The following is a 27,926-nucleotide window of genomic DNA, read 5'->3' on the forward strand; positions in this document are numbered from 1 at the left end:
ATTCTTTTTTTAGGGTCATTATGATTGAATATACTTTCAGCCTAGATCCCTTCTGTATACTCCTTTTATGCTTTAGTTCTTTAACTTAATGGAACTTTTTTTTAATTAAAAAAATTTTCTCTTAATGCTTATTTTTGAGAGAGAAACAGAGTGCAAGCAGGGGAGGGGCAGAGAGAGGAGACACAGAATTGGAAGCAGGGTCCAGGCTCTGTGCTGTGAGCACAGAGCTCAACGGGGGACTTGAACTCATAGATAGACTGAGATCATGACCTGAGCGAAAGTTGGGCTTAACCAACTAAGTCACCCAGGCGCCCCTAAAAAAAATTTTTTTTTAATGTTTAATTGTGAGAGAAACAGAGTGTGAACAGGGGAGGGGCAGAGAGGGAGTCACAATCCAAAGCAGGCTCCAGACTCTGAGTTGTCAGCACAGAGCCTGATGCAGGGCTAGAACTCACGAACTGTAAGATTATGACCTCAGCTGAAGTCAGGCGTTTAACCAACTGAGCCATCCAGGCACCCCTAACTTGATGGAACCTTCTGACTGGGAAGTTAGCTTATGAACCCAACCAATCTTTTTCCCATGTTACTATTCCCATCCATTCATAAAAACATTTATTGGGCACTTACTCCACACCAGGCACCGTTCCAGGCACCAACCATGCAGCAAACTTCATGCCTCCTTGGCTACCTAATCATTTTATAACTATCAAATGGCAGGATACATCAGAGAGAAATAATACCAAATTAGATATGTGTGGATCTTTAAGGAGTTTCAATTTTTTACTATGTCTGTGTGTGGTAAACTACATATTTTTACCATTTTTTTTAACAGCTTATTTAGAGAGAGACAGCACAAATGGGTAAGGGCAGACAGAAAATACCAAGCAGGTTCTGCACTGCCAGTGCAGAGTCCAATGCAGGGCTCAAACTCATGAACTAGGAGATCACTGACCTGAGCCAAAGCTGGATGCCTGACCCACTGAGCCACCCCATACTTGTTAACAGTGCACAGATCTATGGCATTAAGTACGTTCACATTGTGCAAACTTCACTACCATCCATCTCCAACCTTTTCATCTTCTCCAACCAAAACTATACAAATTAAACACCAACACTCCAATGTCCCCTCTGTACATACTTTAAATTTTCCCAAATTGACGTGATCAGAACACCACTGTTAGAAAACTGTAGCACCTGTACCCATGTGCTCATGCTCGCCTCTGAAGGGAGAGGATAGCCTATTTAGGCCCCCTTTTTATACATATTTAAATAAAGTAAGCTCCACTCTTAACATGGGGCTTGAACCCACAACCCTGACATCAAGAGCTGCAGGGTCCACCAACCTCATGAAGTAGCCAGGTGCTCCTAGGCCCTCTTTTTGATAGTCTGAATTTTCCCAAATTTGTCAACTTTATCCCCAATTCACTGTTCAATGCATCTTGACAGTTACATTTCCTGCATCAAGAGAGTATCCTCTCCTCTCCTCTCAGATTTACACACAAAAATGCAGTATTTATATAAGCCTGAAAATTATGCCATAAAAATTTATCCCTGGATTAAATTACCATCAGAGACATGTAAATTGCACAGCACAGTATACCATTGGGACTCATGACTGGTTTGTGCTAAGCAATAGCTTTCTTTCAAATTTTATAAACGCCATGTGTGGGTTTCTCAAGTGGATAGGCTTTTGGGGATCAATTACCCAAATGCACAGATTAGTGAAGAATCATTTCAAGTATACAGGATTCCACAGTACACATTTTTGTCCTAGCATCATGTAGTGTTACTTTCTCCCTAGTTTCAGTAGTTTTTTCATTAGCTCTTTCTTTTAAACTGTATGCCCAACCTAGGGGTCGAATGCACAACCCTGAGATCTGGAGTCACATGCTTTACCGAGCCAGAGGAGTTCCTCCATTAGTTCTTCTGGCCACATTGTTCATGTTTTTATAAAGTGGTAATTTCACTTTGAAACAATTTTGTTGTGTAAATAATTCAGAGTATAGCTTATTTTCCTTTAGTAAAATTTCAACATTTTGTCTCAAGACCTTTCTCTCTCCTATATTGTTGATGGGAGGTTAAATTGGCAAAGCTTGCTATTCTATTTCCACCTGTTTGCTTTCTTGAAAGTTAAAATTTTCTTGTTGTCTATACTCATGACTCCCATCAATGGTACATTTGAGAGAGTGAATGTGCTCCAGCTTAAGCTTGGGAGGGTCAGAGAGGAAGAGAGAGAATCCCAAGCAGGCTCCACGCTGTCAGCACAGAGCCTGATGTGGGGCTAGATCCCACAAACTGAGATCATGACCTGAGATCAAAAGTCAGATACTCAACTGAGTGAGCTACCCAGGCGCCCTCATCTTACTTTTCAATGTATACTTCATAGCACAAAAATGGAGACTTTTTTTCCCTAATGTTTATTCATTATTGAGAGACAGAGACAGTATGAGCATGGGAGGGGCAGAGAGAGGAGGAGACAAAGATTCCGAAGCAGGCTTCAGGCTCCGAGCTGTCAGCACACAGCCTGACGCAGGGCTTGAACCCACAAACCGTGAGATCGTGACTTGAGCCGAAGTCGGACGTTCAACGGACTGAGCCACCCAGGCGCCCCTAAAAATGCATATTTTGATCATTCAATCCACTTAAATTACTTGGGTGGGAAAAAAAAATTCATACATGCAAAGCATTAAGTTTGGCATTGGTATGAAAGTTTTTTGTTTTGTTTTTTAAGTTTATTTTTGAGAGAAAAAGAGCACACAGAGAGGGAGAAATAAAGAGAATCCCTAGCAGGTTCTGCACCGTCAGTGTGGAGCCTGAGGCAGCGCTTGAACTCACCAACTGTGAGATCATGATCTGAGCTCAAGTCAGACACTTAACTGACTGAGCCACTCAGGTGCCAGCATGGAGCCCAATGTGGGGCTCAATCCCACCAACTGTGAGATCATGACCTGAGTGGAAATCAAGCCACCCAGGCCCTTTAAGCATTATATCTTTAAGTAATTTTTACACCCAATGGGCTTGAACTCACAACCCCAAGATCAGGTTACATGCTCTATCAACTGAGCCAGCCAGGTGCTCCTAAACCTTTTCTAATTGTACATTTACACAATTTAACACATCTACCCTTTAAAGTCCTTGAACCTAATATCTATCCTAGTATTCAATACATAACATTACACCCACGCACTCACTACTTCTGATAGAAGTTCCCCTTTTGCAGCACCTGGGTGGCTCAGTCGGTTAAGTCTCCAACTTTGGCTCAGGTCATGATCACACAGTTTATGAGTTCAAGCCCTGTGTCAGTCTCTGTGCTGACAGCCCAGAGCCTGGAGCCTGCTTCGGATTCTGTGTCTCTCTCTCTGCCCCTCCCCTGCTGATGCTGTCTCAAAAATAAAAACATGAAAAAAAAAAGTTCCCTTTTCTATAAAGGAATTTGCTTCTTGACTGTTGAAACCACCCCTCCCACTCTCTTCCTCTCTCCAGCAGCATACAGCCCTTGGTTACCATCTTGGCCTTCTCCGGCCTCCTCCTCCAACATTTTGGGTATGCTACTGCCTTAAGGCTATTATATTTGCTATTCCCTTTACTTAACATGTTCTTCCTCCAGGTATGCACAAGGCTCCCTCCTTTATCATCCTTAGATTTTACTCAAAATTCCACCTCAGGGAAGCCTGCAAAACCTACCCTATTTAAAATTGTGTCCCCCTCGGGGCGCCTGGGTGGCTCAGTAGGTTAAGCGTCCGACTTCAGCTCAGGTCACGATCTCGCACTCCGTGAGTTCGAGCCCCGCGTCAGGCTCTGGGCTGACGGCTCAGAGCCTGGAGCCTGCTTCTGATTCTGTGTCTCCCTCTCTCTCTGCCCCTTCCCCGTTCATGCTCTGTCTCTCTCTGTCTCAAAAAAAAAAAAAAAAAAAAAAACGTTAAAAAAAAATTAAAAAAAAAAATAAAATAAAATTGTGTCCCCCTTACTCCCCTATTCTCCTTCCCATTAGCATGTACATAACATCTACATGTTTTGTTTCTGATGTTTACTGTCTCTTCCCCAAGGTTTTTCTCTAACAGATTGTGGCTAATGTTTTTATTTTTGTTGGTGATAATGCTGCTTAAATCTTTAAAGTACTTTTACAGTCAACAGATTAATGGTTCTTTCAGGGCAATTCCAAGTCTTTTAATAACCTTGCTTAAGGGCATCTGGGTGGGTCAGTCCGTTAAACATCTGCTTAGTCTTGGCTTAGGTCATGATCTCAGGTTGGTGGGTTTGAGCCCTGCATCAGGCTCTGTGCTGACAAGTGTGCAGCCTGCTTGAGATTCCCTCTGCCCCTCCCCTACTCAGTCTCTCTCTCTGTCTCTCAAATTAAAAAAGCAGTAACTTGAATTAAAAGAGCTAAATTCTCTAGGAACCAGCAAGAGATTGATCTCTGGCTATTCTTTATTAGCAAAAACTTTTAAAAAGACATTTTGAAAAAGCTTAAAAAAAAATTTTTTTTAACTATTTACTTTTGAGAGAGAGGGGGAGGGAGGGAGGAAGGGAGGGGCAGAGAAAGAGGGAAACACAGAACCCAAAACAGGCTCCAGGCTGAGCTGTCAGCACAGAGCCCAATGTGGGGCTCAAACTCACGAACTGCTAGATCATGACCTGAGCCGAAGTTGGACGCTTAACCAACTGAGCCACCCAGGCACACCCGAAAGTTTTTTTTTTTTTTTAATTTTTTTTTCAACATTTATTTATTTTTGGGACAGAGAGAGACAGAGCATGAACGGGGGAGGGACAGAGAGAGAGGGAGACACAGAATCGGAAACAGGCTCCAGGCTCTGAGCCATCAGCCCAGAGCCCGACGCGGGGCTCGAACTCACGGACCGCGAGATCGTGACCTGGCTGAAGTCGGACGCTTAACAGACTGCGCCACCCAGGCGCCCCCGAAAGTTTTTTTAATAGGGACACCTGGCTGGCTCAGTTGGTGGTGTGTGTGACTCTTGATATTGGGGTTATGTTTGAACCCCATGGTGGGTACAGAAATTGCTTAAAACAAAATCCTTAAAAAATAGCCCAAGGCCACTTCAATCTCATAGATTTCATCAGTCTATTACATACATTAAAATAATCTAATTTTATCTCCACTGTTTGAGGGAGAAAACAAAGCTCACGCTCCTATCCTTTTTTATAAAAGTTGCCTGAAACATAATCCACCTCTTTGCTAAAACACTTTCACCTAACATTAGAATATGTTCCCTATTAGAATGTGGGCTTCTTGAAGACATAAACCATATTATCTTTCCTTCACCACGGTGCTTGGTATTGAATACTGTTAATATCAACAACTTGGCTGACAGGAAGGGAAGCAGGAGGAAGAGGAAGAGGAAGCACCTGGGTGGCTCAGTTGGTTAAGTGTCTAACTTCAGCTCAGCTCATGATCTGATAGTTCACGAGTTTGAGCCCCCAGTCAGACTCCGTGCTGACAGCTCAGAGCCTGGAGCCTGCTTCAGATTCTGTGTCTCCCTCTCTCTCTGCCCCTCCCCAGCTTGTACTCTGTCTCTCTCTCTCAAGAAATAAACATTAAAAAAAATTTTAAAGACTGAGGAAGAGACAGAATTATACAATCAGGTATAGCAAATATGTTAGGAAAGGGACTGGTTCCCAAATCAATCCAGTTATAGCTTCCCATTCTACCACAATAAAAGAGACAGTCTCATTTTCAAAGAAATTAACTTTTATTTGAAAGGAGACTACTTTTCCTCACACTTATCTTCTAAAGACTCTATACTATACAATAATAGCCTGCTTAACCATTGTCCTAATACCAAAATTTCTAACAGCAAAGTATACAATTGCTCTAAGTAATAAATAAGAGTTGTCCTTCACTGATTAAGGGAATACTTAAACTTCAATAAATTCAACACAAAAATCACACTTTAAATTTTAACAGATGTATTTTAAATACAACATGTTTTGTAGGAGTCCACAAGCTTTTTATCTCTTAAAAACAAAAAAAAGAAAAAAAAAGACATAATTTTTAGGGTTCAAAAATTTCGTTCTTCAAAAGAAATGACCAAGTGTTTTCTTTTATAGCTTCAAACTTTCTACACTATTTGACTGCTCCATGCCACCCCAAACTTGACATGACTGAACTACTTTATGTGTTACTATCTTTCCCAAAAGAAGTTAAAAAAGGAGTTTGTTTTAAATGCAGGTCTCTAGTACAATGTCTAATACAATATCTAACACAAAAGAAGCTTTAAAAAGATCATTTCTTTCCTCATTTGATTAGCCAGGAGTTAATTTTCTGTAAAAGCAAAGCAAAGGGAAAAAAAAAACATTTACAAAGTGTAACACTGGGGATTCCTTTTTTACTTAAGATGTTTAACTACTCAAAATGACAACAATTACATCTTTAAGAGTATACTAAAAGGGGTGGAAACAGCAATACAACTGACAAAGTGTAGATGGTAAATAAACCGAAGATTTTTTTTTTTTCCAAAGGTTCTTTTTAAAGGAGTAAGAAGGATTAGAAGCTTGGGGAAATCCAGAATTAAACAAAACAAAAACCAAACCAAAACCAAAACCAAACAAAAACAAAAACAAAAAACGAAACACACCAAACTAAACCAAAAAAAAAGAAAAAAAAAAAAAAAAAAAAAAAAAGAGAGAGAGAGAGAGAAAGATGTCCTCATCTGCAACCATTCTGTTTATCAATAGCGTCCTGAAAGAGAGCAAAAAATAAAAGTCAAAATGACAATTATAGTTTGACTTGCCTAGTATTCGTCAAACTATGAACAATCTCCATATATGCTGATTTTCTACAATAAACCATTGATTACGAATGGTTCTTAATGCCACAAAGTAAAAGTGTACATACGTGGACTGTAGGAACGAGATCTTGATCGTGATCTGTATCGACTATAGTAAGGAGAAGGTGATCTTCTTCTGCAGGAAATAAAAGATTACTTTGCATACCACATAATCACTAAGGCAGATGAAAATAACCATTACATTCTCTGTGTGCCAATTAATACTAGAACAGCAAGCATATGACACAACAAAATATTGGCAAATACAGATTACTGACCTCTGTTCTCAATCTTGAGAAAATAATTTCCCCCTTCCTCAAGAAATCATCATATAAAATCTATTTTTTTTAAAGTTACTTAATTTTGAGAGAAAAAAAAGCACAAGTGGGGGAGGGACAGTGACAGAGGGGGAGAGAATCCCAAGCAGGCTCTGCAAAAGTGCAGAGCCTGGGGGCGCCTGGGTGGCGCAGTCGGTTAAGCGTCCGACTTCAGCCAGGTCACGATCTCGAGGTCCGTGAGTTCGAGCCCCGCGTCAGGCTCTGGGCTGATGGCTCAGAGCCTGGAGCCTATTTCCGATTCTGTGTCTCCCTCTCTCTCTGCCCCTCCCCCGTTCATGCTCTGTCTCTCTCTGTCCCCAAAAAAATAAACGTTGAAAAAAAAAAAAATTTAAAAAAAAAAAAAAAAAGTGCAGAGCCTGAATTTATAAATTGAGATCGTGACCTGAGCTGAAGTCAGTTGCTTAACCAACTGAGCCACCTAGGCATGTCCCTGTAAAATCTATTTTAAATTTTTTATTAATGTATACGAAACAAAAATTAAAAGTACTAAGTACTATTATAATCTAATTTAGAATGAAAATTACAAATTAAAACATTACCTGTACCGGTAATCATAGTCTTCATATCTGTCATACCCACGATCATATCCTCTATCATAGTAAGAATCCCGACGCCTGCCACCTCCTCCACCTCCACCACCACCTCCGCCACCGCCACCGCCACTACTACAGAAAAATATAAAAATTTTACATCAATGTGATTTTCCAGTATCATTTAATACCAACTGGTGCCTAAATAAAACGGAGGAAGGAGGGAAGACAATGTAGAAAGAAAGATTATCCCTTTTCGCGTCGGTTACCTCCACATCTCACTTTGCTGACTCCCATGGTATTATTCTGCTTTGGCTTCCTATTCATTACATAAATAACCAGGAATGATTTCCCAAAACTCTCCAAATTATAAACTGCTCTTTTATACTACTCAAACCAGCAGGACCTTTTCTTTTCAACAAGGTGAAATGAAGCACTGTGCTAGGAAACAGTACCAAAATGCTTAAGATGTGAGTCCTTAAGACTAATTCAGATGCAATTAATAAACATCATGAATTAAAAAAGGTTAACCAACCCGGAACAGCAAAAAGAATGAACTACCTTACATTGAGGTGCATCACTACAACAATTTTGAGATCTGGTTTATAAGACTTTGGCAGTGAATTTAAACTCTAAGCACTTTCTCCTGTACTTTTCCCAACTCCTAACCCATAGGTACATTATTTTCACTTTAGTTTTCTGTAGGCTCTCCTTGCCAAACCCTACATTTTCCTCAGCAAGGCTTCAAAATAACTGAAAGTAATTCCTTCTTTCATTCTTACCAATACTGTCTTTGGCTGTATTATATTAAAAAAATATATATAAAAGCCTCTGTTTATTTTCTGCAATGTGAAAACTGACTTAAAAAAAATATGTATCACTATCCAATAACCCTTCCCTATTCACAAGGCTTCCAAAGTCACGTAAGAATAGAAAGAGAATAAATGCTTAAAAGCATACACTATTTTTCTCATCTTTAATAAATTTTCTATTTGTATTAGCATCAAGCAGAGTCAGGAACGACTTTGATGGCTTTAATTTGTCCCCCTCCTCAAATAGATATTAGAATATGTACAAATTAAGCTTTCCATTCTAATTATAGGAAAAAATCATTTTATCTGCTAATTAATAAAAAAATTTGCATGCATTTTTGGTGAATTTCTGGCTCTTACAGTTTAGCTTAGAAAACATGTTATCTTACTGAGTTGGTCTGCCCATGTAGATGCCAGGTGTAGGTGTGTGCGCTCTCTTGGTAATAGAATAATCCACACGAATTCTTCGACCATCCAGCTCCATTCCATTTGCTCTTTCCATTGCCTTTAACAGAGAACAGGCACAGAAAGTCATGCATATTTTACTAAGAAGAAACTACTAAAACTGCCAACAAATTTAACACATTTTCCATTTGAAGTTAAAAAAAATTAAAATTCTCTAAACACTTCTTTCCTAAACAATAGGGACCAGGATTTTATATTATTAATTCTTGCTCTATGCATGTCAATAGTATTGAGTTTTCTAATGTACACACAGACACTGAAGCATCCCTCTGCTGAAACACTGGGGGCAGCTACAGAGAAAAAAACCACACAAGTTGGGAAGCCTGCATAACTCTTGAGGCTGCAGTTACTACTTTCAGTCTAGGCAACTCAAAGCAGAAACTGCCATTCAGCTCACCTAAAACTATTTCTTAGGTAACACACCGCCACCTAGTGAACTCCAAATATAAAAGAACTTTTAAACCGGCCAACAAATGCTCCTGTCTTTATACCTGTACTCACAATCCCTAACATTCTGCCCTTTGGCAAGAATACCAATAAATGTGACAATAATTCAAGTACATTACAAAGTTCTTTGGAACTACAGTAAAGTTGCCAATTTCATTTTATCTTATAAAGGAAATAAACCAGGCAGAGTGGTTGTGGGAAGAATCAAGAGCTAGGACAAATAAGTTTCATATTTAAAAAAAAATCTTAATTGTGGTATTGTTTTATACTTCACAACCTTCACTTCAGGTCAGATATCCTAGTATTTTTATTAAAAAAAAAAATGTTTACTAATTTTTTTTTTTTTTTTTTGAGAGAGACAGAGCACACACAAGAGGCAGAGAGGAGAGAGAATCCCAAGCAAGCTCCATGCTCAGTACGGAGCCCGACACTGGGATGAACCAGGTGATCACCAACTGAGCAGATTATCAAAGAGCAGGCTGCTTAACCAAGTGAGCCACTCAGGCACCTCCTCCAACTACTTTTTAAGTTTATAACTTTATCCCTTGAGACCAGAAATAAATCACAAATATGTAACCAAAAAAGGTAATATTTGACAGATTAAAACATTTAGAGAATGCTAACTAGAACGTCTATTACATAAATGACTTACAACCTGGAGGATTACTTTGTTAGAATTATCTGGGGTTTTTCAACCTTTGCACTTTGGGACTGCTAATTCTATGTTGTGGGTGGCTAGCTTGTGCACTATAATTGTAAGATGTTTAGTATCATTTTTTGCCTCTATCCACTAGATGCCACTAGCATCTATTATTTTTGAAAAATATGCGAACTTTTATTATGAGTGTTTATGTCGCAATCAAATACTGTTGATACATAGAGCAACAACCCATATCCAACTACTATCACATGTAAAATAGTAATTGGATAACTACTATAGGTAAAATAGTACCAACATGAGGCTCAAACTCACGACCCTGAGATCAAGAGTCACATGCTCTACCAACTGAACTAGTTATTAAGGTTTGATAAGAACAAAAAAAGTTTTGATAAAAACTCAACAACGGGCTTCAAATTCCTTAAAATGGAATTTTCTAACCCGATCACTATGAACTCTAGTATAGAGAAAGTAAGCCTACTGCTCCCTTTATATTCCACTATCAAATACATTAGAATAGCACAACTTCAGGGGTGCCTGGGTGACTAAGCTGGGTAAGCATCCGACCATTAGTTTCGGCTCAGGTCATGATCTCGTGGTTTTGTGAATTCAAGCCCAACATCAGGCTCTGTACTGGCAGCGCAAAGCCTGCTTGGGATTCTCTCTCTCCCCGTCCCCAACTTACATTGTGTCTGTTTCTCTCAAAATAAATTTAAAAAATAATTAAAAAAGCAATTTCTTAAAAAAAAAATAGCACAATTTCAAATCATTGATATTGATTATGATCACTGTTAGGAAAATGAAGAATGGCAATAAAAACAAGAAATGAAAAAAGACCAGTTTTTTCTAGGTATATTTTAATTATAGAAAATAGATGAGTATGAATGGAAACACACCCTATACATGGGGAGCTCATGTGACACAAAGTTAAACAGATTAACCTAAATATTATATAGTTTCTCTTTAACTTTTTAAAAAAAGATTTTATTTTTAAGTAATCTCTACACCCAGCATGAGGCTTGAATTCACAACCCCAAGATCAAGAGTTGCACGCTCCACCAACTGAGCTTGCCAGACAACTGAAAATACCATAGAATTTCTAGAAAGTTAGTTTAATCACCTTCTTGGGAGTATGAATAAGACTTAGTCAAAGAAGAATATTCATATGATTTTTTCTATTAACTCAAACACATACATCTCACTTTCCAAACTGTAACACTGAGAGGAAGAGTTTGAATAGACTCAGGTCAGGGAATGAAAGAGAACATGTTATGGAACTGGGAGACTATCAGTCAACTTTTAACAATAACCTGACATTATAATTATGTACCTCAAAAATGTCAAGTTGACAGATAATTATAAAATTACCTCCTTTGAGTCATCTATTCTTTCAAAATAAACAAAAGCAAATCCTCGTGATCGTCCAGTTCGCTGATCATAAACCACATTGACACCACTCAATGGTCCGTATCGAGAAAATACTTCACGAAGATCTCTCTCTGTTGTGTACAAACTGAGGCCAAACACTCCAAGGCAAGTGTTGGGATCTGGATTTGCCTGTTGAATATTTAAGATGTGATTTAATTTCAAGCTCCAAACTGAAGTAAAAATTAAGCCACACAGAAATACTTTGAACACCTCATCTAATACACAAAGACTATACACTACTTCAAGTTACTTGGAAAGAAGAATTTAAGAGGAAAAAACCCAGATGAGTAATATTTTACAGTTTACATACAGTACACTCACCCCTTCTTTGGAGTATACATCCAGTTGTATCCTAAATAAAAACATCCCTACTTTCTATTTCTAGTCCTGCAATTTTCAGAATGTATCCAAAGAATCCATCCTAGTTTAAATTTAAAGCCTTATTCGTGGCTTATTCAAATGTTTTATACCTTACAGATTTGTACTTAATATGACTTCATCTGTTAAGTGCTTTCTCCATTTTCATTAAGGATATTCTTTCAATTTTCCCACAATCCTAATTTGAAAAATGTATTTACACATTTCAAAGCATCATTAAATAACAGCAGATTCCATTACAGTTAAATGATTCAGTATCACATAGAGGGAAAACACAGCACCAAAATTAAGCACAGGAAGTTTGAGGCAAGCAGCCTGGTTGAAACCTGGACTCTGCCAGTTAACCAAAATCCAAACATCAATGTCACATATCCAAGGCTCAACTTGCTTATCTATTACATGCATTGAAAACCTCTGCACAGTGCTGAATGTGTGTTAGCTATTATTATTACTACATGTATTTCCCTGCCAGCTTCCCTCAGCCTCCACCAAAAGTTTTTAATCTCAATATTTTCAGCTCAGTTTTTCATTTTAATTCGTAGAACATATATTTTCTTCACAAATTTCAACTTTTCACTGAAAAGTCAAGAAAATAAAATATATAAAAAATATATTTTTTTAATATTTAATTTATCTTGAGAGACAGAGAATCCCAAGCAGGCCCTGCAGTTGGGGCTGAAACCCACGAACCATAAGATCACATTTTGAGCTGAAAACAAGAGTTGGACATTTAACTGACTGAACCACCCAGGTACCCCAAGAAAAGAAAATATATTTAAATGAATATAAATAATATTCATATGCTTAAGGATGTTTCTGGAATATCACTTTATTTTTTATTTCCTTAAGTAATCTCTACACACAATGAGGGGCTCTAACTCATAACCTGAAGATCAAGAGTTGCATGCTCCACCGACTAAACCAGCCAGGTTCCCCCTGGAGTACCACTTTAAAATAATGGTCTAGGGGTGCCTGGGTGGCTCAGTCAGTTAAGTGTCCAACTTTGGCTCAGGTCATGATCTCGCTGTTCATGAGTTCAAGTCCTGCATCAGGCTCTGTGCTGACAGCTCAGAGCCTGAGCCTGCTTTGGATTCTGTGTCTCCCTCTCTCTCTTTCCTGCGCTCATACTATCTCTCTCAAAAAAATGAATGAATGTTAAAAAAAAAAAAACAACAAAAACCCCAAAAATCCAAAAAGATGGTCTAGTCTCATGAAATCAAGATATTATGCTATAACTAAACACCTAAGACAAAATAAGTTTTCATTAATTTTTTAAAACTACATACCCTGCTGCCTGTATGTCTTCTCCGGTTAGACATTGGAGAGTGACTTCGGCTTCTACGACGCCGGTATTCAGGTGTATATGACCTACTTCGAGATCGTCTCCTATGAGAGTGAGAATGGGATCTGGATCGAGTGTAACGTCTATGAGAATGCCTCCTTGACCTCGACCTGTGAGAGAAATAAATTTAAGTGAAAATACTGAAGCAAATGGGTAATGCCAAGGATTTATACATGTACCCCAGCTCCTTTTTACTTTCTGAGGCAAGTATATTCTTCTTGTTCTCTTAATCATACAATCATCTTGTTCTCAGTCTATCCCTTCTACATTCACTCTTTCACACTATACCTTACAAGCATGTTACACCTCTATCTTCTCTTAAAAGAAAAACACAAAACAAGCACTAAGGAAATCCTGCAATATTCTGAGACATGGATGAACCCTGAGGACATTATGCTAAGGCAAACAAGCCAGCCACCAAAAGACAAATACTGTGATTCCACTTACATAAGGTTCTTAGAGTAGTCAAAACCATATAGCCAGCAAGTAAAATGGTGGCTGCCAAGGGCTGGGAGAGGGGGAAAACAAGGGGCCACTGTTCAATGGGTATAGAGTTTGTTTTACAGGATGAAGAGTTCTGGGACAGATGGTAGTGATGGTTGCACAATGTGAATGTATTTAATACCACTACTCAATAGCACTCTTAAACATGGTTAAGACTGTCAATTTAAAAAAAAAATTTTTTTTTTTAAATGTTTACTTATTTTTGAGAGACAGAATGTGAGTGAGGGAGGGGCAGGCAGAGAGAGAGGGGGGAGAGAGAGGGAGGGGGAGGGAGGAAGGGACAGAGGGAGAGGGAGAGGGAGAAAGAGACAGACAGACATAGAATCTGAAGCAGGCTCCAGGCTCTGAGTTGTTAGCACAGAGCCCGATGCGGGGCTCGAACCCACGAACTGTGAGATCATGACCTGAGCCAAAGCTGGAAGCTCAACTGACTTGAGCCACCCAGGTGCCCCAAGACTGTAAATTTTGTTATATGTATCTTACCATAACAAAGACCAATCACCAACTGCCATTATCACCACAGTAAAATCCTTTGATTCTTACCATCTTCTCAATATAGTTCTACATTCCCTTCACTGTTAAGGGTCATTTCCTTTCCAATCTTTCTTTAGCCCACTGCAATCCAGCATCTCCTAAATTAATCCAACAACCTAAATGCCCATGTAATAGTCTTCATGTCTAACAGTCTTCATTTCTTCAAGTTTACTACAGCATCTCACTTGTCTTTCCCCTGCTGATTCCCTAGTTCTTCTTTATTTCCAGCCACTCTGATTATTTCTTTGCCTCTTAATGTTAACTATTTATTGACTATTCACATGACCCATCTTTGATAAACACACAGACCAGGAGCGAGCGATCAGTCTTTTTTTTTTTTTTAACGTTTATTTATTTTTGAGACAGAGAGACACAGCATGAGCAGGGAAGGGGCAGAGAGAGAGGGAGACACAGAATCAGAAGCAGGCTCCAGGCTCTGAGCCATCAGCCCAGAGCCCGACACAGGGCTCGAACTCACGGACCGCGAGATTGTGACCTGAGCTGAAGTCAGACGCTTAACCAACTGAGCCACCCAGGCGCCCCATGGAGCGATCACAGACTTACAAAATAATTTGTTTAAGGCATTCAATAAATGTTATACATGCTAAGGGCCAGAGTGTCTAAAAAGAGAGCACATGCGTGAAGAGAATTAAACTAACAAGGGAAGATTATTCAAAACCAAGAAGGCTAACAATAAAGCTGGGAGACATATTTTACTAGGTAGACAGGGGAAAAGTATTCTAGCAACAGCAAAAGCAAAAGTTCCTTGGCAAGACCTGGAGATGTAGTTCCTAGCACATTTAAGATATAGAGATTTCCCATTTTCCTTAACACTAATTTACAGCCTCACTGTAAAAGATAAACAAACATTAATAAGAAATCCTGTCACTTAAAGTATCAATTGTTGGGGCGCCTGGGTGGCTCAGTTGGCTTAGTGTCTGACTTTGGCTCAGGTCATGATCTCACGGTTCATGGGTTCGAGCCCTGCATCAGGCTCTGTGTTGACAGCTTAGAGCCTGGACCATGCTTTGGATTCTGTGTCTCCCTCTCTCTCTCTGCTCCTCCCCTATTCATACTCTCTCAAAAATAAATAAACGTTAAAAAAAAATGAAAAATGTTTATTTTTTGCGGGGCGGGAAGGGGCAGAGACAGCGAGGGTGACAGAGAATTCAAAGCAGGCTCTGTGCTGACAGCAGAGAGCCTGATGTATGGGTAGAACCAACGAACCTTGAGATATGACCTGAGCCTAAGTCAGACACTTAAGACAACTGAACCATCCACGTGCCCTTCAACTGTTATTTTTAAACAGTAATGATAAATGACATAAATTAAAAACCCTTCAGGAGTGCCTAAGCTTTTCTCTGAACCAGACAGTGGTAAGTATTACGAAAAAAAATTAAGAGTAAGGCAATAAGGTGTGTATGCTCTTTAACGTTCTCAGGTGGCACACAGACAGAGAATGAATTAAGTGATTGAATATCTGAGGGAGTAGAATTCTAGGCCGAGAACAACAAGTGTGAAGGCCCTAAAATGAAAACATGCTCATTTCCATTTGCACACCCAAATTCTACACAGTGCTATTCTGCACATGATTTAATTAGAGTGGTTAGTGAATCAAGTTGGATCGTGGATGTGACAGAAAAGATAGCTGTGGACTCAAGAAAAGTATAGCCTTTTAATGGATTTTTTTTGTCTCCTGCTCCCTTGCAAACAAACTCTACACAAAGAAATTATGTCTCCAATTAAGAAATTATAGGGGCGCCTGGGTGGCTCAGTTAATTAAGCATCACTATCTGACTCTCAGTTTTGGCTCAGGTCATGACCTCATGGTTTCGTGAGTTTGAGCCCCACATGCAGCCTGTACTGACAGTGCAGAGCCTACTTGGGATTCTCCCTCTGCCATTCCCCGACTCATGTTATCTCCATCTCTATTAAAATAAATAAACTCAAAAAAAAAAAAAAAAAAAAAAAAAAAAAAGAAAAGAAAAAAGAAATTACATCGACAAGAGTTCCAACCTGGACCTACTGAGTCACAATCTTCAGGTAAAGGATGTAGCTGGAATATGAATCTTGAAACAGCTTCTCAAATCATTGTGATAGCCAGTACAACATAGACACATCAACCTTCTCTGCTCTAAATTACATGCCAAGTATCCAATGGAGAAATTTACCTTTTGGTTGTACAAATACTGAAATAAAATAAAAAACCAATCCTCAGATGCCAAATGCATTTAAATCAATCAACACATATTGAATCTATATTAACAGCCAGCATCTGATAGGTTAACTGGGCTAAGAGATGACTCTGCCTTATCTAAATCTTTATCTAGAACACTCATTAAAAAAAAAAAAAATCTTTTATTTATTTATTTTGGGAGAGTGTACATGCATGAGAGTAGGGAAGGGGGTAGGGAGAGAGAGAATCCCAAGCAGGCTCCACACTCAGTGCAGAGCCCAACAGGAGCTAGATTCCATGACCATGAGATCATGAGCTGAAACGAGATCAAGAGACTGACACTTAACTGACTGAGCCACCCAGGCACCCCTAGAACATTCATTTCTAAACTCCACAGTTTGAGAAAAACTACTTCATGTTTTGGGTGAAATTTCTTTGGTCTTTGGTCTAATCTCTATACAAAATGTGGCAAAAACAAGGAATTTAGTAAAAAACCACTTTGCTCTGAAAAATCCAAGGAAAGCATCTTAAGTACTATTTTAAGCACACTTACCTGGATTTTGATCTTGACCGAGAATGGGATTCAGAGTGTTTGGAAACCCTTGATGGACTACGAGATCCTGACCTGCTCTCCGATTTTACACGAGCAGGAGTTCCCGTTGGAGATTTTGACTGAGAGCGAGACTCCTAACAAAGAAGACAGTATTACAAATGGCACTGGTCACGTAGATGCCTAACACCTAACATTTAAAGTACCGTAATTATTTATATTGATTGCTCCTGAAAAACAAATGGTTAGGCAACACCCTCCAGAAAAAATTTCAGCTCATTAATAACCCATTGTTAATACTGCTAACTGTCCTCAATAATTCCCTACTTGAACCAGATCACCAATTCTCTATTAACTAAGTAATCATGCAAATTCATCTACAACTTGATCATACAGACACTGGAACATAAACCATACATTTACTTAACCTAGGACCCATTCATTCTTCCAGATTCTTTTAATTCTACTTCACTCTTGCTTTCTACTTCTCTTCATTCTTCATTGAGTTTTTCATTTTTCATACTTCGTGTATTCTTCCCCAATTCAAACAATTCAAAATAGCCTTAAAAAAAATATTCAAGTGCTTCTATCTGACCAATCTTCTGTTCAATTTTTTCCCCCATTCAATTTTAATTTTCTGATCTTTAATACTTTTCATTAGCCTTCTTTTATCTTGATTTATCTTCCACATTCTTGGAAAAAACTCTTCAATTTCTTCACGAACATTAACCTTAATGGAAAAAGAACATTTAGTATATTTAAGCACGTGGGGATTATAAAACTCTGCTGGAGTTCAGAATGTTATCTACCAAATGGAAAAGCCAGCAGGTAAAGTGCAAATAACTAGTTTATTAAAAAACAATTTTATAATCTTTAAAATTTTTCAAAAGTCTAGTTTCTAACAATTAAAGAAAATTTACTGAATTTCTCTAAATGTTTTTTACCATATTCTTCACCCTCCTCCCCTTTCATGTTTCATCCTATTTCCTAAAATGTGAACAATTTTAATATAAATAATTAATCCAAGCATAAATCTAACATTAACTGTAATCCCCCCCACGTATGTCTTAAGTATTTACTAATTTATAACTTGAAGTCTTAGTTATCTTAAAATGAGCTTTCACTAAGCCATGCTAAGATACCAAGATACAGTTAAAGCAAAGCATTCTGGGCTGAAATTTGCACACATCTACCTAAACTCAATTATTAGAGAACACATGCTGATGTTCAAAGTAAAAAAAAAAAAAAAAAAAAAAAAATTAGTGAAATTACTAACATCTTTTCCCAATTATGTTTGACCACTATCTTTGCACACTCCAACTTAATCAGAAACATATGTTCTGAAATAAAGCACAAAGATAAACTTACGGGGAAAAGAGGACATGAAATTCTTAAAATGCCCCCTTTGGCTTATAAATTACTAATACATGTAATTTTTCAACTGTGCCATTTTAATATTCTGTATTATCATGAAGTATCATAATGTACAAAAAATTATACAATTAGTATCATGGTCTTTATTTTTAGATCCCACCAATTTTATTAATAGTTTTCCATATTTTATGCATACACATACATATATTCCCTTCAGTAACTATATCCTATATCAGAAAACTGACTGGCTTCTGAAAAAGTTGGATATAAATCAAAACTTTCCAAGTCAAATGATTTAAAACTGAATAAGAGACTGTTTCTTAATCTGACAGATACATGATTATGACCAAAGTAGGATGGGACAGTCCAGTTTCTCTGTCCATTTACGCCTTGATTATCATTGTAAATAATTACCCCAACCTCACACCCATTTTCATTTATGCCATAAGACTATCATGCAACTTCCTTAAAACTTTCTCTTTGAGTTTAATGTCCAAAGATTTAGTTATCAAGAACTGTACAAATGCTGCCAGGCCTATTTATTTTTTCAGATGCAAACAAAACTGAAACATATAGCTACCTTTTCCTTCAATATCAACCTTTCCCATTTAGCTACCTGTAAATCTTTCACCACATCTTTCTAAATTCTCTATAGTCTCTAAATTCCTGGACAGATGCCTGGAGCAGGCACAGCAATTTAGGCTTTTTCATTCACTGAAACTGTAAAAGCAGCATATTCTGTACTTCAAAAAAAAAAAAAAAAAAAAGTATGGCCAATTTGCTTGTAATTGAAGCATTACACAGGCTGGTTCATTAAGGTGAAAAGAGTACCTTCCCCTCTCTGCTTTCCCTTCTATAACACAGATCCTATGTTATTCATTTATGCTGTTGAACAGCAGTAGATGAAACACTATGAATATGACCACAGTTCATGTTTACATACATATCAGAATGCTCTATGACACCGTAAAATGTTTAATTTTACAACTGTATAAATCAGTCTTATATTAAAATCTAAGTTTTTTCTTAAATGCTTATGTGAAGCTTTCTAGTACATGGTAAAAATATTATAGTCCAAATATGTGTATGTTTGATTTTCAAGTCTTCCCTCATAAATAAACATAACTGAAACTTATTCAATAGTGCTGAAAATCTCCATTTCTTAGAAATTAATGTAAACAAGCTAACTTAGTAATATCTTAAAATTTAAAGTTTCAATCTCAGTTCTGGCACAGAACTTACTGGAAAAAACGAAACTTTCCTTTTGGTTTGTTAAAACATTAAGACACGACAGAGTATTTTTTCAAAAGACATTAGGCTATTTTAAAAGAAGTCTTGCTGGGGCACCTGGGTGGCTCAGTTGGTTGGGTGGCCAACTGTGGCCCAGGTCATGATTTCCCAGCTCATGAGTTCCAGCCCCTCTTCGGGCTCTGTGTTGACAGCTCAGAGCCTGGAGCCTGGTTCCGATTCTGTGTCTCCCTCTCTCTCTACCCCTCCCCTATTTGCACTCTGTCCATCTGTCTCTCTCAAAAATAAACAAACATTAAAAAAAATAAAAGAAGTCTTGCTTTTTAATTATCTAAGGTTTCACAAACACCTAATACCTCTTTTGTTGCCTATCCTTCAGTTTTTCTATCATGAAAACTTAAATCTGCATAAATTTCTTCATGGAATCATTCAAGGTTAAGAAACAGTCCTCTTACCTCCCTTGTTAACAACTGGTTACAAAGTTGTCACTATCATTTTAACCTCTGAAAACAATTTAGATACAATCTAAAAAGGTAAAATTAATAACTGTCAGTGAACTTGAAGAATAAACTACTAATTCTTCAGAATTTTTACTGTAATGCAAAAAAAAAGGCCCCTCATTCTAAGAACTGATATAGTTAATAGTCTTCACAAAGAAAAAATGGTCATATCAATTAATATTTGCCATTTTTAAGTAACTTATTTGTCAAAAGCTGGTACGAAGTACCATTTTCACTAAATTGTGCATTAGAAACCAACCTACAACCTTTGTGGACAAATGCTAGATTATCCTTTTCTACCTTTGAGACTTATCTTTATTACAAAATCATAACTTCAACTTTTCCCCCGGAGAAATACATAAAACTTAAATAAAATACTGAGAAGGGCTGTTATCTGTCCTGTTTCACTTGATTACACTGAATCGACTCTTAAAGCTGCCCAGTCAAGAAATTCTGCAAATTCTTCAGTAACCTGCATTCGGATCCAACAACCATTAAAATAAAAAAAATGGACAGAATGACTCAACCAAGTCATATCCAAAATTTTATAAGCAATCTTAAACAGGCTTCCAGTCTACCTTACCTACTATAAACCAGAAGCCAGGCAGAAAGTTCTCATAGTACAACCTGCTTAAACGGTGTCGGTTCTTTCAACTATTCTTTATTATCAAGGTACCTCTGGTGGCAGCTGAAGGACACAGCCAAAAATAAAAACGAGAGAGCTAACCACAATACTAGGAATGTACCACGGTATATCCAATTCAAGCAATCTGTGTTAAAATACAGCAGCATTTTACACACCGTACATAACTACAACAACCATGTACTATTCTTTTAATCAAGAAAAAAAGGTTATTAAATATATGCACACATTGTTGCAGAACATGAACAATTCCTAAGGTAAGCAATAATTGCAGTCTTTTAATACAGCTAGTATCATAATAGATGGAAAAAAAAAATTTCAACATATATGTTTAGTACTTGAAAGCCCATTAAAATGAACACATCACAATATAAATGCTAAGCTGTAACCCATTCTAATATTATGGCAATGCAAATTCCATACCAATAGTGCCAAGTTTATACAAATTCAAGTTTCTATGATAATAGTATAAACTTTAAAAAGCAAGCTCTCTCAAAATATATTTTCCCACTACTTTATGAAACTGGAAATCTATGTCCATAAAAGTACACTAGTGCATTTAGGCAAATTTTATGTCCCAAAGCAGGGAGGGGGGGTGTACTTAAAATACTCAAATAGCTTATAATATTTATTGTACTAAGAACTTCATTCTTTAGGGCTTATTGGAAACCTGTGTTTATCCAATTCTTTAATTTCAGTCTACATAAACAGCTGTTCTGCCTCCTTCCTCTTGAGTATGATAGGCTGCTTCTCTTAGACTCTTAAGCTTATAAAAGAAATACTTTCACTGTCTTAACCCATAACTGCTATCAGAGTAATTCCTTAAAAAGAAAACACTTGTGTGCTGCATTCTAAGTGAGGTTAAAGTGGTCTTTCCATCTGCAAAGGCTCACAGATATACTAACACTTTGTCTTTACATTCTCTACAGTTTGGAATAATTTTGGAGATGCTTAAAGAAATTTAGAATTGTTACTTATGCATAAATAATGAAATATAAACTAGTCACAACCATGAAATCACCTGAAATATTTATAGCCTTTTCTACAAATTTTAAGTGTGGTCAATAAACTGGCTAGCTGATATGTCATGACCAATTTTAACATGCAAAAAATTTAGTTATATTAAAAGCCAATAAATAGCTAAAAAATTTTACTAAGAACCTGCTATAGAATTTCTTAGGTTCTCATCTTCTAATATCATGGGAATATTTATGAATCTTGAGTAAACTACAGGGCCTTAGTTTAAAAAATAACTTTTCTTCTACCTCAGATTGGTCAGGCCTAGTCACTCATAATTCAAAATTTCATTTTGGTGAAAATCATGAGACAATAAGGATTATATACAACTACATATTGGCAATAATCTAGAGGAGGGAGGGGAAACCACATTTCCTTCATTATTCCCCTCTTAACTTTTTTTTTTTAAACAGTGTTTCCAGATTCTTTTCCCCATCTGATCATTAACACTTCCTCACCTGCACTTCTGTCCTGCTAAATCTGGTAGGACAGGTGAACAAATAACAATCAGTATTAACTAATTTAGCATGTGAATATATACCTTTTACAAAGGTCCCAGGGTTAGTTATTTGATGCCTGAGCACCCAGTGATAGTATCAAAGAGTAGGTTTTCACACTGTCAGGAAGGTTCTAAGAAACTATTGATTATCCTTGGCCATTTCGCACTTGTTACACTACACAGACCATAGGTAAATAAATTCTGTAAATCCATAAACAAAGCTCATTCCTAAATATTTAAATCCCTTCACATTCTTTCAGATCTCAAGATTTTTTATTCTCATTTTTGGAATGGCACAAATCATTAAGCATCTGTGACAAATGTGTGCACTGGGGGTACAATTAGTTACACTGCTCCCTTTAGAAATCCTACCTTCTACCTCTATTGAGCAGCGAAAGAATCTCAAATATTAAAATTTGAGCATTAAAAATGTTTCCTTAAGTTTAGCAACTCCTTGCTTAAAAATCCAGAGGGAATAAAAAAAAGCATTAAAATTGGATGAAAGCACTTAACTTTAATAAATAAATTAAACCTAAAACAAGACTGTCAAGTTTAATACTGTCACTACTATGGGAAAGAAAGTCTTACCCTTTTGTAACAAGTTGATGTGATGATATATATGAAATTAAATTGCTTAAGAAACTGAACTAAGTATTTTTAAAAGCTAAACGCTGACATTCTTATCTGTAAAATAGAGATTTTTTTATTCGTATTTTTTTAAAAAGAAGGGAGAGCGCAAACCTCCCTTGTACTCCCACATTTATTAAAGTTTCATCAATAGAAAAATTTTAAGCCCAGTTTTATTTTATTTTTAAAAAGAAGCCAGTCACCAAGATGGGTTTTGAATAGCTCAATCATCACCCCAATTATTACAAATCAGGATTCAGAGAAGAAAAAAGCTTCCGCTATTTCTGCTATTAACAAAATATCTTAACGCACACACAGTTTAATTCCAAACTGGTACAGACGAATTTTTATTTTGCTCTTTGCTTCTGTCATCCAAACCATATCATGTGTTAAGAGGAACACTAGGAGTCACTTAAAAATATTCTAGCTACTCAAGAAGCTCTAACAAACTCTGAAAAGGAGACAAGTAGCATTTTTCCTCTTCAACTGTGGAATTATAAGATAGACCCTACATGAAAATCTTTAACCTCTATTAAAAACCATGGGCCAATGAATGAGAAAAAAATGGACTTAACGTTATTCTAAGTTACGTTAAAAAAAAAAAATTAGGGGTAGAGGGTGAGTAAGTAAAATGAAAATTTCCATTCCCCATTATTTCTATGAAGAAGTCTAAACATTTTTTGGAGACCTAAATCCTAACTTTAATCGAAGCTGTGTGAAGCAAACAACTTTTTATGAAGATGACATGGAAAGGCACAGCTCAAGTGCCAGCCTCACTCTCAGCTCAGAAAGACATTTCCATTTAAAATATTTCTGTAAACTTAATATACATGTCCCAAGCAAATTGTTTTAAGGAACCTACTACTTATTTTAAAGTAAAAATGTCTCATTCTCTACATCCCACTGCTGTCCTGTTTGGACCAGAGTCTTCACAATTTCCTTCCTTAAATACCTCGTGTGCCTTGCTGCTCTTCTTGTACCAGTCCCTCTGTTCTTTGCTAAAATTCCTTTCATTATGCCACTCCCAGAATTAAGAATCCATACATGCCTTCTTATAGCATATTGGATTAAGTCCAAATCCCTAAATCTAGAATTCAAAACCCTCCATTATCTAACTGCATATCTAGTCAAATCTATCATCTATTACTGCACCAGCAACCTCCTCATTGTCATCTATTCCTTAACTGTAAGATCCAGTGTTAGGTAAAGCTTTCCCTTTCCCCTACCTCACAAAACCACCCAGCTTCATTTTCTGAATTCCTTATTACTTCTATCACAGGGAACGTGATTATATACTTTTACCCAGATTTGAGCTGACAGTCATCTCAAATTAGAATCCAAGTTCTATTTCCCTCAAGAACACCTGACCTTTACTTAAAAGGCAGCAGATGCTCGACAGTTTTACCTTAGGCAGAAGGGAATTTTGATTGGGTTAACTATTAGGGTTACTTATAACAAAATTCAGTCAGTTATATTTTCCTTCCCCAAGTTCTTTTATTCCAGTCCTCTACAATGGAAGAAACATTAATCTACAGTGGAAAATTAAGCTCCTGTAAACTGTTTCTCACAAACTCTATTAATGTCTGAGATGCTCAAGTACACGTGCTCCTTTTTAAAAAGTAAATCAAAATATATACAGCATAATGTATGCAATGAGTAATGGACTGGGAACTGTAAATCTCAGATTCCTGGCATGGTCTTCTAGGCCTGCTTTACTTTCTAAAATGGTTAAGAATACTCTAGCCCTCACAAAAGTATTGTGAGGAATAAGAAAACATCAAAAATCGGGGGAGGAGGTGTGGCGTGGTTAAGATTCTGAAATGCTATAAAAAAGTTGCCCTCTAATTCTAAATACCTTTTCAGTAACATGGGGTTAATATGTGCTATTTATTCTAAAGGTAAAGCAAATGAAATCTCAACTGACCCGTCAATGTTTTCTCTACTTCATTTTAGTTACAAAATTTGAAGTATAACTACTTAAAAACCTCAAAAACATCATTTGAAAATCCTTTTTTAGAGTGTTTCTAAGTGGTCATTACATTTAGATACAAAGATAACATGACAACTATATTCTTTAAAAACTTTTTTAAACTGCTGGTTTGTGGCTAGCAGTTAAGAAATCACAACAGTTTAGAAACCAAAAGCACTAGTGAATGTTAAACTGTTGTAAGAAACAATTTTAAAAAAGAAAAAAGCACACCCTCAGAAAAGCTTCTGGCATTCTTCTAATTCTTTAACCAATAACAAATAAAGACAATTACCCCAACCTACAAAAGAAAAAAAAAAGATGTAACAGGTAACGGTGGGCGAACGCATTATTCAATCTACTGAGTTCATTTACACTAACATACACTTGGGTATCACATGTCAAAAAATATTTTCTATGACAGTAAACACTGTAAGGGGCAGGGAGGAGGAAGAACCCATTTTCTATTAACATAAAATGTTAATGCCTACATACATTTTAGCTTAAAATTGGGTGGGGATCTTACATATACTGCCTTCTTAGGTGGGTAAGGTGTCAAATACCTCAAACTTGTTCCATTCCTCAATTTGATGACTAATTAAAAAGTAAGAACTTAAAGGACAACAAGGTCCCAGATAGTAGTCCTCTTCACTTCCCCACAAACCAAATCAAAACAAACATTAACAAAAAATAAATTTCTGTACTAAAGTCAACGGAAGGAAAGATTAATGGGCAGCCAAATTTCTTCCCACAACTACCTAATGTTATCAAAACAATCAGCTTATAATTATCACCACATATTTTTATTAGAAGATTTTTAAAAAGTTTTGTTGGGACAATCAATACGCCACACTAAAAAATAAGCAGGTTCGACTACTACTCACTTGTATCTGTGACCCAGATTTCATTTTAAAAATCCAATCTTACAGGCATTAAAAAAGTTTTGTTTCTAACCTATTTAAATCTCTTTCCTCACAAAGAATAAAAGCCTAAATCAACCTTCCGATTTAACTGCTTCTAAGTACTTTTATTACGAACTTCTAAAAAAGCCAAAATTCATTCCAACCAGCGCACACCTTAAAGGCTTTTATGCGTTTCCCCTAGTAACTAGAATACCAACACAACAGCAAGAACATGCTGCCTGGGGATTTTCTTTTCAGGGTTTAACACTAAACCACTTCCACCAATTACCACTGTAAGGTAACTTCGGAAGTAGAACTCAAACACTGATTAACGTTCTAGTGTATTTAGGCTGAGGATAACGTATCTTTGTGATGTTTATATTCATCGACCCCAAATAGTGAAAATCCCTGAGGCCCTCTTTGCTGGGGGATGCGGTGAGGAGAGAAATGGGAGAGGGCCTGTAATTTTCAGGTAACGTTTTGAGTAGAGAACAGTATAAACTGACTAGCTATTTTCAAAATACTGAGCCACAAAATTTGTTCAGTTATGTAAGATTTTTTTTTTTTTACCGTAAAGACCTGTAAAGAAGTGGTTTTTAGATGAAAGATCATAGGAAGGAAAGCATTAGAAGTTGAGATATAAAGAAGAGAGAAAAAAAAAACCCAACATCAAGGAATTAAAAAATCAGGCGTTATAGCATTTCTACATTCATTTTGAAGTGAAAAGAAAGTAGAAGGGACATTAAGGGAAAAGGGCTCCTTGCGTAGTTTTCCCCTCACAGCTCTCGTCTTAAGAACGCTTAAGGGTCGGTGCGGTCGTTGACTAACCACTTCATTAGGCTCGTCCCACCTTCAACCTCAAGGCTTTCGCCTTTATAGACGCAACGCCGCCGGTTCCAACAGAGACGCGGCCGCTCACTGCAATAGAGAGCCAAGGAGACACAGGCCCCAGCTAGTCCCACGCCAGCTTCTCCCCGCCCGGACAACAGCCCCGCGCAGTTTCGACCCCGAGACCCTCTACGATGCTCGGGGTCGCCAGAAATGCCACCGCAGGAAGCACCTACCACTATCCGGCCGGAGGGGAATTCCCTGCCGTCTCCTCCCGCCCCACCGCGACGGGGACCCACTCCTCGGAACAGAGATAAGGAAGCCTCAGGGGTGGGGAGAAGGGAGCGCGCCACTGCGGGGGGAAATCGGACCTAGGAGTCCAGGTATCAGTCAGTCTCCAAAAAAAGGGGGAGAGGGGGTTATCCGTGGTGTTTGGGGGAAAGAGTGGAACCCAGAAGCCATCTTGGTATGTGAGGAAACAACCGTGATGGCTCCAGAGGCTGCTCCCCGCGGGACCCCGCAGGACTCCCCGCAACCCCGCCCGACCGCGCTCGTCCCCGTGAAACCCCGAGCATCGGGCCGCCGCCGAAGACGGCTCCCGCGGCTTTGTACTCACTCTGCCCTCGAAGTTGTTCTCCTCTACATCACTCATGTCGGCCAGACGCTCCCCAAAACTAAATGAGAGACAAGTCTCGGCTTGAGGGCCGATGGCCTAATCAACCGCTGACTGGACCGTGGGGAGGAGGAAAGAGTCGGCAACAACGGCCGCTCCACTCCACTCCCACTCGGTCGCAGGCTCCGGCAAAATGGCGCCGGCCCCGCCAGAAACCCTCTGGCCTCCTAGTGCGCGACGTAAGGGGGCGGGACGTCTCTGTGACGGCATGGCCCCGCCTCCCGCGAGGCTTTGTGGCGGTCCCGGCCTAGCGGGTGGGGGAATGGCGTGTATTCTGAGCCTTGGCGCGTTGGAATCGAATCCTTGGCTGAGTGGTCTCAAAACTTAGGACCCCTTTTTAACGTAAGGTGTTTTGAAGATTTTCAGTCGCCAGATGAGCTTTTATTGATCTTGGGCCCTTTAAATATTTTCAAAATGGATTCTGATGGTACAGAAAAAAACTGGGAGCGTATACAGTATTTAATTAATACGGTTTTATTTTGGGGTATTTTCAGCACTTCTATTATTTTTCTTCAACCTTTTGCCCTTTGTAATGTTATTGACATAATACATGCGCAGGTAGTTTATAATGAAAAATCACAGTTCCTTGCCTCGCTCCTGGCTGGCTCCAGTCTCCACGCAAAGACAACTGTGTCAATTTCTTTTAAATTTTTTAATTTATTTTGAGAGAGAGCACTCTGCACGAATGGGAGAGGGGCAGAG

The 27,926-nt window shown here is 38.0% G+C and overlaps 1 protein-coding gene across 1 annotated transcript; it reads right to left on the minus strand.

The window, feature by feature from the left end:
- Nucleotides 1-5,686: 5,686 nt before the first annotated feature.
- TRA2A (transformer 2 alpha homolog) lies at nucleotides 5,687-27,362 on the minus strand. Its single transcript, XM_030308105.1, has 8 exons — nucleotides 27,168-27,362; nucleotides 16,951-17,084; nucleotides 13,128-13,293; nucleotides 11,404-11,592; nucleotides 8,855-8,970; nucleotides 7,663-7,788; nucleotides 6,854-6,921; nucleotides 5,687-6,697 (listed from the first exon to the last, which is right to left on the minus strand). The coding sequence occupies exons 1-8, from the start codon at nucleotides 27,201-27,203 to the stop codon at nucleotides 6,687-6,689; spliced, it is 846 nt and encodes a 281-aa protein (XP_030163965.1). The 5' UTR covers nucleotides 27,204-27,362; the 3' UTR covers nucleotides 5,687-6,686.
- Nucleotides 27,363-27,926: the final 564 nt, after the last annotated feature.

The sequence above is a fragment of the Lynx canadensis genome, chromosome A2, assembly GCF_007474595.2.
Source record: "Lynx canadensis isolate LIC74 chromosome A2, mLynCan4.pri.v2, whole genome shotgun sequence".
NCBI classification, from domain to species: Eukaryota; Metazoa; Chordata; class Mammalia; order Carnivora; family Felidae; genus Lynx; species Lynx canadensis.

What these genes read in the sequence shown, in the direction of transcription:
- TRA2A (XM_030308105.1), bottom strand. Translation starts at nt 27,203, where the DNA reads ATGAGTGATGTAGAGGAGAACAACTTCGAGGGCAGA. An exon ending in GAAGACATACAGGCAGCAGG is followed by an intron (nt 11,593 to 13,127) that starts GTATGTAGTTTT and finishes AATATTCAACAG; the next exon opens with GCAAATCCAGATCCCAACAC. An exon ending in TACATGGGCAGACCAACTCA is followed by an intron (nt 7,789 to 8,854) that starts GTAAGATAACAT and finishes ATTTTTCTGTAG; the next exon opens with TAGTGGCGGTGGCGGTGGCG.